General features: G+C 52.8%; 2 protein-coding genes across 3 annotated transcripts in view; one reads left to right on the forward strand and one right to left on the reverse strand.

Moving 5' to 3' along the window:
- Positions 1–594: 594 nt before the first annotated feature.
- Positions 595–7,210, forward strand: XKR8 (XK related 8). The gene is made up of 3 exons (XM_044237562.1): positions 595–978; positions 3,844–4,040; positions 5,626–7,210. Exons 1-3 carry the CDS (start codon positions 686–688, stop codon positions 6,336–6,338), a joined length of 1,203 nt encoding a protein of 400 aa, XP_044093497.1. The 5' UTR covers positions 595–685; the 3' UTR covers positions 6,339–7,210.
- A 2,664-nt stretch (positions 7,211–9,874) lies between these two features.
- Positions 9,875–13,603, reverse strand: part of EYA3 (EYA transcriptional coactivator and phosphatase 3) — a 112,322-nt gene continuing 108,593 nt past the window's right edge. For both annotated transcript variants that reach the window (XM_044237564.1, XM_044237566.1), the window contains one exon: positions 9,875–13,603. In XM_044237564.1, coding sequence (XP_044093499.1) covers positions 13,523–13,603 — 81 coding nt within the window. In that variant the 3' untranslated portion in view covers positions 9,875–13,522.

The following is a 13,603-nucleotide window of genomic DNA, read 5'->3' on the forward strand; positions in this document are numbered from 1 at the left end:
AGTTTCCTCCAAAACACAGTGCTCCTCGAGCATCTCCTTCTGTGCGTTTTCCCTTTTCATATGTTTCATGTTTACTGCGACTCCTGTAGAGTGATTGAACAGTTACTGAACAGAGTAAGATGAGCCACAGAGAAGATACGCCTGAGGGATCCCGTGTCCTCGTCCGTCCCCCCACCCCCCGCCCTCGCCCGCACGCAGGTTTGCGAAGTCCCGCAATCCGGTTATGCAACAACGCGGACGCGAGGGATCGCGGTCCAACCCCGGGCGCTACGCCCTGAGCCACTGCCGTCTTCTCGGGCCTTCTCTTGCCTCAATTGCAAGTAGACGGCGGCCGCGCTACGGAAGGGCGGTGTGGCCGCGCCCGGCCGTCTGCGGGCCTAGCGGTCCTCGGGGCTCAGCGGGGCTGCACGCGAGTGCCCTGCGTAGGCTGCTGGGCCGCAGCCGGTGGGGGGGCCTTCCGGGACGCAGGCTGACAGGGGCGTGTGGGGACCGCGGGCGCCGTCAGCCGCGGGGTCCGCGGACCTTGCTCCTCCCCGGACGGGGCGGGACGGGGAAGTCCCGCCCAGGAGGCCTGGGCCCCGGGCGGCCCCTAGGCCTGCGCCCGCCTCCTTCCTGCCGTGGCGACCCCGGGCGGGGAAGGCGGGTCCGAACCTAGAGGAGAAGGTACGCGAGAGGCTGGCGGGTCATGCCTTGGTTACCCCGCGCCGCGCTCCTCTGGGACGTGGTCCTGGGCTTTTTGGGCACCGCCGCCTTCCTGATCGACCTGGGCGCCGACCTGTGGGCCGCGGGCCAGTATGTGCTCAGCGGCCGCTACCTGTGGGCCGCGCTGGTGCTGGCGCTGCTGGGCCTCGCCTCGGTCGCACTGCAGCTCTTCAGCTGGGTTTGGCTGCGCGCCGACCCCGCCGGCTTGCACGAGCCGCAGCCCCCGGGCCGCTGCCTGGCGCTGCTGCACCTCGTGCAGCTGGGCTACCTGTACAGGTGAGCACCACGCCCTCGGAAGGGGGTGGGGGGCGGAGCCCGCGCCCCCGGGAGCCGCGCCACTAGCTGCGGGGGGGAACCCTGACACTGGGGAGGGGTGGGAAGGAGAAGCTCGGGACCCAGGAGAGGAAGCTAAGCCCTTGTGGGACCTTCTGCTTACAGGTGAGCTCCCCGCCTCTAAGAAAGAGGGGCCGGCTGACGGCCCTCAGAACCCAGCTACTCTACCCCCGTGACACTAGGGAAGAGACTGAAGCCCAGAGAAGAAAACGAGGCACATGATTTGGAGTCAGAGCTGTCTGGGCTCCAGTCCTAGCTAATTTACCCTCTGCGGCCTCATCCCTGCCTCAGTTTCCTCCTCTGTGAAATGGCGACAGGAGTGTAGACACAGGACTGGCCGGCTGGCCTGTTGTGGGGAGCGAAGGCAAGAGCCCTTGGTGCTCTGGGCTCTTGGTGGACTCTAGTGTAACAGCCGACCCCTGACCTGTTCCATCCAAAAAATGTTCCTTTTTGTTGTGGGTGGGCCTTCCTCGGGCAAGTCCCTTGAGCCCTCTGGGTCTCAGTTTACTCATTGTTCCAGTGGATTTGGTTGTAGCACCTGCTTCTGTTTGGTAGGGATTAAAAGAAATAAGGGATTGAATTGCTTCGGCACAGAGTAAGCCTTCAACAAATGTCAGCCGGCTTGATTACCCGGGTCACGGAGGTGGGGGGGGGGCGTCGCAGCCTTGACCCTCAGAACAGAGCTTGTCCTCTCAAGCCCTCTTTCCCAGTTTCCTTCTCCCTGCCCCACCCTCTGGTCCCCCGAGCAAGCAAGAGCTCAGCGATGGGGTCTGACTCAGCCGTGTCCCCTGAGCCAGCCAGGACTGGGCATAGGCTGGGTTCCAGAAAGTCTGTGTGGGTGGTACTCCTCAGAACCGCAGGGCCCGCTAGAGATGAAGAAGCTGAAACTAAGGGATGAGAGTCTTGTGGTGGAGTCAGGACACTCTGTGCTCTGGGTTGGGATGGGGCGGCTGGAGCCAGGATCTGCTCTTGAATCCATTCTGCAGATTCTCTCCAGATCTTGCTTTGACAAAGCTTCATTGAGTCTCCAGGAGGGGACAAGAGGAGCTTTGAGTATAGCGGTTTTGCCTGAGGGACTGCAAGGGCCTCCTTAAAATGCCGGGTGGGCAGAAGGAGAGCAATTGTTACAGTCCTGGTGGCCTCGAGGAGCCCTGAATCTGTAACTGTGTCATGCCTCCTCTCTCGTCCCATTTCTTTCTTTCTTTTTTTTTTTTTTTTAAAGATTTTATTTATTTATTTGACAGAGATCACAAGTAGGCAGAGAGAGAGGGGGAAGCAGGCTCCCCACTGAGCAGAGAGTCCGATTGCGGGGCTCGATCCCAGCCAGGACCCTGGGATCACAACCAGAGCCGAAGGCAGAGGCTTAACCCACTAAGCCACCCAGGCGCCCCTCTCGTCCCATTTCTGCTGAGCAGGAGGCAGACAGCCTTTACTGAACTTTGGTTTTGAAAATGGCGTGTCTGTTCCTGCCTTTGACTGGACTGAGGCAGGGGCCTTAGGGGACCTGGGCAGAGGCTCCTGCTGAGGGAGAGTCCCAACCTGGGCCTGCCACCCCTGCTCCTTAATGTGCTGTCAAGTTCATCCAGGGGAAGTGACAGTAAATGTCTGGTGAATGACCTGGCTCTGAGGGAATGGGCTCACCTGCCAGTGGCCAACTGAGATCAGTTCTGGGTGGGGGAGATCGTGGTACATGTTCCACTACTCCCTACATGCTGATGGGTCACCCAGGCCTGACTGTCTAACCTCTGGACTCCCTCAACTCTGTGTCTGTCTCCATGTCCATCACTCTGGACAGTCCTCTTAAATGACCCTATCCGTCCCGTCTAACCCCTCCTCCCCTTCCACTCCTTCATAGCCAGAGAGATCTTTCTTTCTTTCTTTCTTTTTTTTTTTTTTAAAGATCTTATTTATTTATTTATTTATTTATTTATTTATTTTTTTTTTTAAAAGATTTTATTTATTTATTTGACAGAGAGAAATCACAAGTAGGCAGAGAGGCAGGCAGAGAGAGAGAGAGGGAAGCAAGCTCCCTGCTGAGCAGAGAGCCCGATGCGGGACTCGATCCCAGGACTCTGAGATCATGACCTGAGCCGAAGGCAGCGGCTTAACCCACTGAGCCACCCAGGCGCCCTTATTTATTTATTTGACAGAGAGAAATCACAAGTAGATGGAGAGGCAGGCAGAGAGAGAGAGAGGGAAGCAGGCTCCCTGCTGAGCAGAGAGCCCGATGCGGGACTCGATCCCAGGACCCTGAGATCATGACCTGAGCCGAAGGCAGCGGCTTAACCCACTGAGCCACCCAGGTGCCCCCAAGAGAGATCTTTCTACAGCACAATCTGACCTATGTTGCCTGTACTCTGGAGCTCTCAGTGGCTCCCCTTCCCCCACAGGGTCCTAAGAAAATCTTAGGCTTTCTAAAAAAAAATTGAGACCTGTCACTTGGGGCAATTTCATAGCATGCCTTTGAAATTCACACAGTTTTGGGTCCAAATCCTGTTTCTACCATTCCTTAGCTCTTCAGTTTTGTGTCCCCATCTGTCAAGTGGGGATGTTGTAAGGGGGAAATGGGACAGGGTTTGGGATGACCCGGGGACATCCTGGCCAGTCCAAGCGGTGGCAGTTGGTACCCATCCCCATTCTACGATGAAAGAGTTGGGTGAGGTTAAGTCACTCGTGCCCAAGGCCCTGCAGCATGTGAGTGACGAGCTAGGATTAGAGCCCGCCTCCATCTACACAGTGGGAGAGGGGAAGCCCAACGCAGCGCACACTAACCTGGCCCCTGGGGGCCTCCGGACCTGCCCTGCCTAGGTGCGTGCAGGGGCTGCAGCAGGGGCTCCTGGTGTGGCAGCAGGAGGCGTCCTCTGAATTTGACCTGGCTTATGCCGACTTCCTGACCATGGACATCAGCATGCTGCGGCTCTTCGAGACCTTCTTGGAGACGACGCCACAGCTCACGCTGGTGCTGGCCATCGTGTTGCAGAGCGGCCGGGCCGAGCCCTACCAGTGTGAGTGATGGGCCGGGGGCCGGTTCCCCCTTTACGGTGTCGGGGAGCTGCCGATGAGTGTCAGGAGGGTTTTCATTCTTTTCTAAAGGCTGCTTGGAAAATAGGAGGATGTCCCTTAGGTAGATGTGTGTTCAATCTGGAAGCTACTCCTTAGCCTTCCGAGTGAGGACCAGTGACTAGTGTGGCGGCCGCGGGGGTTAAGGGGCTGCCGTAGGGCTGGTGCTGTGCAGAGCACTTTGCCGACCACACTGCTCCCACGCACAGCGGCCCTAGGGGCTGGCATTGGTTCCGTCCACTGGACACGAGAGGAACGAGGTGCAGAGGTGAAGGCATCTGGTCTGGGGCACACGGCACTCCGGGGCACACACTTCTGTTTGTTTGAGGGCCGTGGGTGTCTAGGATCGGGGCCACTATGGGGACAGTCTCCACTGTCTGCAGGGGAGGCAGGGAGCGAGGGAAGAGACAGATTTTCTTGACTTTCTACTTAGTGAACATTTCCATCAGTGGCTCTTATGTGCCAGGTACAGGGCTGCTGGGGACCCCAAGGGAGCAGAGTGTCTTGTACCCTGAAGGAGCTCAGAGACAAGGCACTAGAGAATGACTGTGTGCTAAGACTCCAGAGGGAAGTGGGTGAGGTATACCGGGTCACCTGCAGGGTGGGGTGGGGTCAGGATGGGTGACTCTAGCTCCCAGGGCTCGTGCTTTTGGCCTACCCAGTATTGTGGGCTGAGCTTGTCCAGGTCAGCGAATGCAGCATGCTGGGCAAACTGGGAGGATAGCAGCCCTGCCGAGACCTCCTATGCGGTAGAAAGGCCATTGCCCCAGATCTGCTTGCAGGGTCGGGGTGGCCTCCTGGTCCACAACAGATGCCCGGTAAACATCTGTTGATGGACTGTGAAAGGGCCAGGGAGTGAGCATTCTAGAGGCCTTTCAGTGCTGCTTGCGCCCCGCCCTGGAGGTCCTGGTGCTCCTAGTCCAGGGTGGGCCACCAAGACGTGGGAGAGGATCCCCACCCTAAACTTCTAGTGTTGAAGAATCAAGGTGAAGGCCCAGTGTGAGCCGGGACATTCTATGTGTGTGGCAGGGCTGGCTCTCCCGGCCTGGAGGGCAGCTTCCGCCATAGCCTAGTTGCCACCCGTGGAAGTTCCTGCTTCCGTTTTCAAGAATACAGACAGGGAACCGGCATTACTGATTTTCAGTGCCCAGAAAAGCTTGGGCTCTTCTGGGAAAGGAAGGGTTACAGGGCCTGAGCAGATGCTCAGGGTGTGGCCAGGGCCCCGGGGCCTCAGATGCTGGGTGACACGGGTGCAGATGAGGGTGCGTAAATCACACAGCCCTACCCCCAACGAATCCTGGAAGAGTCTTGCCCTGGCAGCACCTGAAAAGTTAAGCCTTGTGGCGAAGGGCAGACTCCACGCTCGGACCCTTGGTCCATTTTTGGTTGTTTGAAGGGACGTTCTAGCTGTAGCTTCCCTTCAGCCATCAGGAGCTCTCACACCCGCCTGGGTGGCCGTGGGGCCTGGTGGAATGCGTGGCCTCTAGGGGGTGCCATGCAGGCTCACGTGTTCCTGCTTCCTCTCCACAGGGGTCAGCATTTGCACGTCCTTTATGGGCATCTCGTGGGCGCTGCTTGACTACCACCGGGCCTTGCGCACCTGCCTCCCCTCCAAATCGCCCCTGGGGCTGGGCTCCTCTGTGGTCTACTTCCTGTGGAACCTGCTGCTGCTGTGGCCCCGGGTCCTGGCCGTGGCCCTCTTCTCCGCTCTCTTCCCCTACTCTGTGGCCCTGCACTTCCTGGGCCTGTGGCTGGTGCTGCTCCTGTGGGTCTGGCTGCAGGGCACGGACTTCATGCCAGATGCCCGCTCTGAGTGGCTGTACCGGGCCACCGTGGCCACCATTCTCTATTTCTCCTGGTTCAACGTGGCCGAGGGCCATACCCGGGGCCGCGCCACCATCCACCTGGTGTTCCTCCTGAGCGACAGCATCCTCGTGGCAGTCACCTGGTCGACTCACACCAACTGGCTGCCCAGCGGGATCCCATTGCACGTGTTGCTGCCCGCGAGCGGCCTCTGCTTCCTTCTGGGCCTGGCTCTGCGGCTCGCCTACTACCGCTGGCTGCACCCGAGCTGCCGCTGGGAGCCTGACCGGGTGGATGGGACCCGGGGCTTCCGCTCCCTCGAGGGCCTTCAGCTGCCTCACAACAGCCGCATGACCCGGTTGGCGCAGAACTTCTTCCCTAGGGTTAGGGAGGAGGAGGCTGCTTTGCCACGGAAAGAAGAGGTGAATGGGGTCCTTTGAGGCGAGGCCAGACCCAGCAGGCCCAGAGTGGATGGACTCAACTGGTAGAATCCAGAGGATAAGCTAATGATGCTGCTATTGGTCTTGATTCCCTCCAGAAGCACCTGATGCCCGATGTGACAGGCCCTGGAGACCCAAGTTGAGTAAAGACTCAGGCCTGCCTTTGAGGATGAGAACAAGATGCGAACGGCTGGGCGCTGGAGAGTCAGGGGCTCCAGTTACATACAGGACACGTTGGAAGGAAAGAAGAGACCCCGCCCCTTCCCCATCCCATCCCCACCAACTGAAAGAGTTGGTACCACAGAGCTCCTAGAGATGGTATTTTCGCCTCCCCGGCCATCTCCAACATCATTGGTGGAGGTGCTGTCCCACGGCTTGGTTCCCTGATCCTGGGCTAGAAGGCCCAGGCTCTCCAGGTTGTGTTCAGAATTCTTCCTCTCTGCCTTACCTGTCATTCTGGTCGTCCAACAGATGTTTACTGAGAGCCTTGTCTGTGGCAGAATATTCTGTCCTTGGAGTCTGGAACAAGACTTCCCTCTCTAGCTACTCCTGAGTGGGTAGTCATGCTGGAAGCCAGGGATGTCCGGCTAGTGGCCCTGTCCGCCTCCCCAAGGCCTCAGTGCAGCCAGCTCAGCCTCTGGCCCTGCTCTCAAGTGGCCATCTTTCAGCCAAGTGCTTGTGACCCTGTGGTCTGGGCCGTGGCACAGCCCGTTGAGTATTTTTCTACTTTAGGCAGTACACTTTCTACCTCAGAGTCTATGTGAGAAGAAGAGAACGTGCATCCTTACGTGTCTGTACAAGTGAAGGACATGTATGTGTTGTTTTTCTTTAACAGTATTATTAGATTATTATTAAAACCTCATGAAACCCTCCAAACTAGTTGTGTCTTTAAATCTACAGAGTTCAGGGGCGCCTGGGTGGCTCAGTGGGTTAAGCCGCTGCCTTCGGCTCAGGTCATGATCTCGGGGTCCTGGGATCGAGTCCCGCATCGGGCTCTCTGCTCAGCAGGGAGCCTGCTTCCTCCTCTCTCTCTCTCTGCCTGCCTCTCTGCCTACTTGTGATCTCTGTCTGTCAAATAAATAAATAAAATCTTTAAAAAAAAAAATAAATCTACAGAGTTCAAAGACACCTGGAAAGAAGGGTCAGGGACATGAAGTCCACCCTTGAAATTGCTAAGGGTCCTAGGACCAGAGAAGAGGGAAGGTTCTCAGCCTTGTTTTCCAACTTTTGGGATCTGGTGAGCCGTTGTGGGGTTGATTACCGCCAGGTGGGCATCAGAACCCGGATCTGGAGCCACTCTGGTGTGTGCTGTTAACCAGCTTTGGTGCTGGGCCTGGCAGGAGGAGCCGCAAACACCTCTGGAACCAGGAAGTGAACCCTAGAGTCCGGGGGAAGAATGGTACGGGTGCTGGGAGTGCGGTGTAGGGGTGTGGATGTGGGGCGCGGGACCAGAGGAACTTCCGTTGCCCTGGAAGATACGTGGTTTGGGGAAACCAGGGAACAGGAACATGGCACTGGAGACAGAAGAAAAAGGTGCAGTCATCCGTGTGAGAGGAACCAGGATAGTTCTGTTCTGTTATTCATTTTAGGGGAGACCAAACAAAGTAAGTAAAACTGTCCAAGCTATTGTAAAAGATAAAGTAGGGAAGGGCCCAGGGAGAGGGTGAATGCATGTTGTGGGTGGCAGTTCCGGTTCTGTGTAGCATGGCTTGGGACAGCCTCCCTGAGAACCTGACTCAGCCCTAAAGAAGGGAGGGTGAGATCAGCAGGGCCCGGCAGGAGGCTTTGGCAGCTGTGCTGGCCTGGGGCCAAGGACGATAGAGGTGGGCTGGTGAGGGGGTGGAAGCCCTGGGGAGGTGATGCTGGTGATTTTTGATGTAGAAGGGTAAGGCCGGAAGGATCTCCAGGATCATCCTGTCCAGTGATTTCCAGACTTGAATTTCATGGACCAGGAAAACGCCCAACATGGCTGCTGACTTAATTTTAACAAAAAAAGAGGCAGTAAAAACTACCACTTATTATTATCTTCATCATCTCTTAAGAAGATATAATGGCCTTAGAAAAAGGGTCATTTTTTTTTCTCCAACTGGGTTTTTTAAAAATTGAGGTATAATTGACATACAGAATTATAAAAGGACGGTTCTTTTAATTGAATACATTTAAACACCCATAAACACACCCATAAGTGAAATCATTATAGTTTATCTCAAGTCATTGAGAATATCAAGGGCTGAGAACCCAGAGGGTAGGCTTAGTGCTCAATCTTGCTTTGGACATAGGCCCTAAGGGTTTCCAAGCTTCCTGTCATATGAAGAGATTAGGTTCAGGGGAGATGCTATATATGCCCAAGCAGAAGACACAGTATTTTAGGCAATTCGCTACTTTCCTGAGAAAAAGCCTCAAGATGTGTATTCTTAATGTTTTGGCTAAACTCTCATCTGTAATTGCTAAATGAAATTGTCAAATGATGGTAATACATAATTAAATTAACATACAAGGTCTACCACTTAAGATCTGTGGAACGAAGCAGTCACTTCATTTGTATATACAGTTCATAGAATTAAGAGTTTTAAAAAGATGGCAGTGACATGACTTGTAATTAGAAATTTCCTTCAAGATCCCATCAAGAATTTCTTTTAAAGGTCAAGAAACTTGTTTTTGAAGAATAAAACCACCCTGAATTACTAATTTTTACCTGCCAAACAAAGGTTTTTGAGAAATGCGCAGATGTTACACTTACTACAGGGGAGAAGGGAAGTTTACTCCAAGGCTTGAAAAGCAAGTAATACTCCCGTATTTGTCCTTAAGACCAAGTTAAAGATGTAACAAGTCTGCTTCAGCTATGATGTGGTTCGAAATATGTACCTTCTGATTAAAAAATAAAATGCCTAGAATACAAGGCAACCCCCTTTTCTAAGAGGGAATTAATTTGGAAAAAAAAAAAACAAAAACATCTTACAGTCTGACACATGTGGCACTTGGAAGCTAGCCCAAATTCTGGCCTCCTTCATTGCAATAAAAGGCAAAGGGATTCTTAACTGTTTTCCAGACCAGTGAGGGACAGTCAGACCCAAATCTGAAGAAACGAAATGAGCAAAAGTAGTTGATGTGATAGGAAATGAGGCCAAATCAAGCGAGGTTTAATATCAGATCATCAGTTTTATTGCTTTTGCATGTTAAGCTCATCACAGCAATGTATTGATTTCTCTTTAATAATTAAATTTCAGCACAATTTGACAGCAAATGAAACCTCTTATCATTCCAGTCCTAAACTTTAAAAAGCAGATTTTAGAAACAATTAAGAAATAAACTTTCCCTTGCAAGTTATTTTAAAATATTATTTTATTTCCCCATGTACATTTGTTTATACCAAATGGTTAGTCTTTATTTTTGATGAAATTAATGACTGGGTTATTGAAGGGTGCCAGCTTTCTAATGAGCTCTTCGGATTTTTTTTTAAGAAGCCCTACTCAAAAGCCTACTTAGCTGGGCAACTGGGCTGATCCTACTCAGAAAAGACACAGGAGCACACTGTATAGAAAATAAAAACTTTATTTTTTCAAGTTTATAAGATAGTTCCCATTACATATAACATTATGGTCAAGGACTCTACACAGCCACGAATGCCCGCAGTCACATAAATATATCCGATCCACTCAATGCCTTTTCCTGCTAAATGAGGCATCTGAAGTCCAGAGGGTTATGTTTTGAGTACAAGCTGTCCTTAATAAGATGGCTCCCGTCAGTGCATTAGGGACTAGCCATTGAGCCTTGCTTGCTGGAGCGGTCTAAATCGGAGGAGAGGAAGGGACAGAGGGCCTGCAAGTTGGGGATGGGTCAGAACTAGATTTTTCTCTCATAGTTTAAGATATTTTAGAATCCCAGAATTCAGATTTGGCTTCTTTATAAGTGAGACTATCTGGGGAGTTCCAAGTTTTGGATGAAAAAGGAAGCTAATGAAAAAGGTGGTAAGAAGTAGAAGCCTGCTTAAGAAGGCCCCTAACTGTCCCCCTTCTACAGGAGTGAGGAGAGGAAGGCCACCGGCTCTCCACCCTTGGCTTAGACCGTCATTCTCCCAGGAAGAGAAAAAACGTGGCTCCGCCCCCACCGCCTCTGCCCCGTGGTTCAGTGGCACCGACACCCATTCAGTGTAGCGAATGTCTAGATGGTTCCACGTGCTGCAGCCAGAGTTTGCCAATCAGATTCTACCTGGAGCTTGAAAAGTGAGTTTGTATAAACTGTGGACAAGCCGCGGCACAAGTCTCCTGGGACGCTAGCTTTGCCCCTCAACTTGCAGAGCAGAAGACAGGAACATCCCAAACTAAATAAAAGCCCAAACAGGCATCGAAGTCTGGAACAGGCATCTATTCTCCCGGACACCACCAGCCGCCCCAGGGGCATTGGACAGGGTGATGCTAAGGCACAGTCAGTTTTACATTCGAAAGTCAAGCCACCTCTTAAACCCAGGACACATGTGACAACTCCAGACCCTGCACCAGAGACAGTCCTCACCATGAGACGTGCAGACCCATCTGGCAGAACCCACAGCGCCTGGCTGGGGGAAAGACTCAGCATGTAGGTAACTTCATGGGGACACTTTCTAGTAAAGAGGGCTTCCCCTTGAAGAAATGACCCATGGTATCCTTTTGCCCTCAACTTCCAAGAGTGCTACCCACTTACTTTCCTTTCCAGAGCTTTGTGCTGGGGAGGAAAAAAACACAGGGTAAAAGAATGCTGTGTTCCCTGCACAACTCATTTTGGCAAAGAGGAATCGAGAAGCTCTCATTTTCTGTAATGGCGGCAGCAACAACCAAAAGAAAGCAGAGGTGCTCGGCTCGATAGAGCTTCCTCACTTCTCTTAGCCAATTCCAAGTTCCTTTTGCAAAGACCCAGGCTAGGCAGCCAGGGGGGCAGTGGGGGAAACACCATCGAAAGAGGAGTCTAACTCCTAGGGATAGAGCGCTTCTCCCAAAGGGCAGGGAGAGGGAAGTGTTTGTGTGTGGCCCTGTGTGCATGACGGGGGGGGGGGGGGAACCACTGCACAGCCTCACAAGCCTGACATGCAGCACCAACCAGGTGGCCTCTGTCCAACTCAGGGAACCCACAGTTATACTGCTCGTAGGGGGAGAGCTTGGGGCCTGGAAGAAAGGCCCATTACAGAGCTTTCTAAGATTGATTACCAAGCCAGGCAGAGCAGCATGTGGACAACTGTGCTCTACACAGACAGTGGAAGGTTGGCCTCCAACTCCATGCCTCATCTCTTCCCCACCTGTCAAGAGACAAGGTCGGAGAGAGACAGCTAAGTAATGAGCACTGACTCCAGCTCCTTCCCCAAACCTGTGAGGAATGGAGCACTTTCTCAATCCGTTCTGAAGGAATGTGTCTATCAGTCTTTCTCTGCTGCCATTTGGTGGCCTGGCATCAGGAGGAGCCTGGCCCCTCGGTGCCGCAACAACTCCAGAAATGGATACACAGGATCTCTGGGGGTGAGCGATTACAGCTGGGGGTGGTCAAGGGGCGCCTCCTCCTGAGGACCCAGACTGCACGCCTGAGGGGCTGACATGATCACCTCTCCAGGCAGCCGGGGAGAGGCTCAACTTCCTGAGTGCTAGGAAGTGTATCCTGCCCGAGCAGGGGCCCACATTCGTCTTGGAAGGATGGAGCATCTGCAAACACACCTGGGCTCTAAGGCTGGGATTAGCTGCTGGGCACCCACCAATCTTCCTAGAGGCAGGGTGACAGATGTTTCTGCATATAGCCCCGGGTTAAATTTTCAGGCATGGAGTAGGGTTCCAGCACCCTCATTTAGATCAGGAAAGTCTTTCTGGCCTTCTGGTTTCCCATTTTAGAATGGGATTTGAGAAGCAGAAAGGGTGTTCCATGGGAAAAGTAGGTTTTGATCACAGCAATCTGTTCTTCGGTTTCAGGCAAGAGATTTGGGTAAATACATGCCCAAAATACCTTTCTTGGCTTAAGGGCTTCAAAGGAAGTCAAATGTAGTTACGAGTCTGTTCTTAGGCTTGATTTAACTTCTTGGGTCCAAAGCTGAGCGACTGGCCAGAGCTGCATGGAGGCGGATAGGAGGTACAGAGGGGCAGGGCAGGGGCAAGAGCCTAGCACTGGTGACTAAGAAGGAAGAGAAGGGTGGAGGGGTGAGCCTCTGCTGGGAAAGGGTGCTTCTCTGCCAGAGAAGGTGGAATCTTCTTGTTTCAAGAGCCAAAGAAGCAGAAATTCCTACAATGCCTTAGTCCTTTCCCTCCAGTTGGGAGGTAAGCCCTCTGGGACACAGTCTTTGAATAAAAGTCAAGCTGAAGGCTTGGAATTTATGTCTTAAGAGAGGGAGTTTCTAGGGTTGTGCCATTTGGTTGAAGGGGAACAGGGACTGGAGAGGCGACTAAGGCTTCTAGGATGGGAAATTCCAAAGTCTCAAGGTTATCAGTGCCCAGTGCCCCACAGTTCAGCAAACTAGGAGATGGAAGAATGGGAAGGAAACCGCCCTAGAGAGCAGACCACCGGAGCAGCTAAAGGAGGTGCTACTGTCACAGAGAGGTATTTTAGACATTTCAATTGCTATTTTCCAAGGAAACTTTACACACCCCTTTCTTGTTAGAAAAAGAAAGGAGGGAAAACCTGCTTCAGAGACCAGACCCTTAACTATAAAAATAACATATACATTCCCTGGGAATATGTTCTAGAGCTAAGGAGATTACAAAGACCGCAAGAGATGGTATCACAAAAGTCTGCCACGTGTATCCTGTTCCCGCAAGTTCAGAGCAGTTCTCAAACTGGGCACGAACTAAGAGTGCAACTCTGCCCCAAGAATTGCCTTTTCTTCATTTTTTGGAAAATAAAACGAAACAAAACCCAGAAGAATTAAAAGCACTGTCGCTGCGGTGAGTCTACTGTCCTCTCCATCCCACCGTCTCCTGCCTCTGCACGAGGGTGAACACGGGGCCGCAGCTCACTCTTAGCAAAAATAAGCTTCGTCCCTTGCAGCTGTTGGTTCTGATTGTGTTCTCGCCAGCATTCCATGGAGAAATAGACACACACACACAGACAGAGACAGAAAGGGAGACAGAGACACAGAGAGAGAGAGAGAGAGAGAGAGTTCCCAGATGGTTCTGGTCTCTAGCTCCTTTCAGGAGGGAAAAGGAGCTCATGGGGAAGGGTCTTCATTCCAGTTCTCAGAGAAAATCAAGCTCCAAAGCCTGGTGGAGGGACACTAGATCTCCATGGTTGGTGATTCTCCAGAAAGGCATGTTGTG

This window comes from Neovison vison, chromosome 2 (genome assembly GCF_020171115.1).
Source record: "Neovison vison isolate M4711 chromosome 2, ASM_NN_V1, whole genome shotgun sequence".
Taxonomy (NCBI): domain Eukaryota; kingdom Metazoa; phylum Chordata; class Mammalia; order Carnivora; family Mustelidae; genus Neogale; species Neogale vison.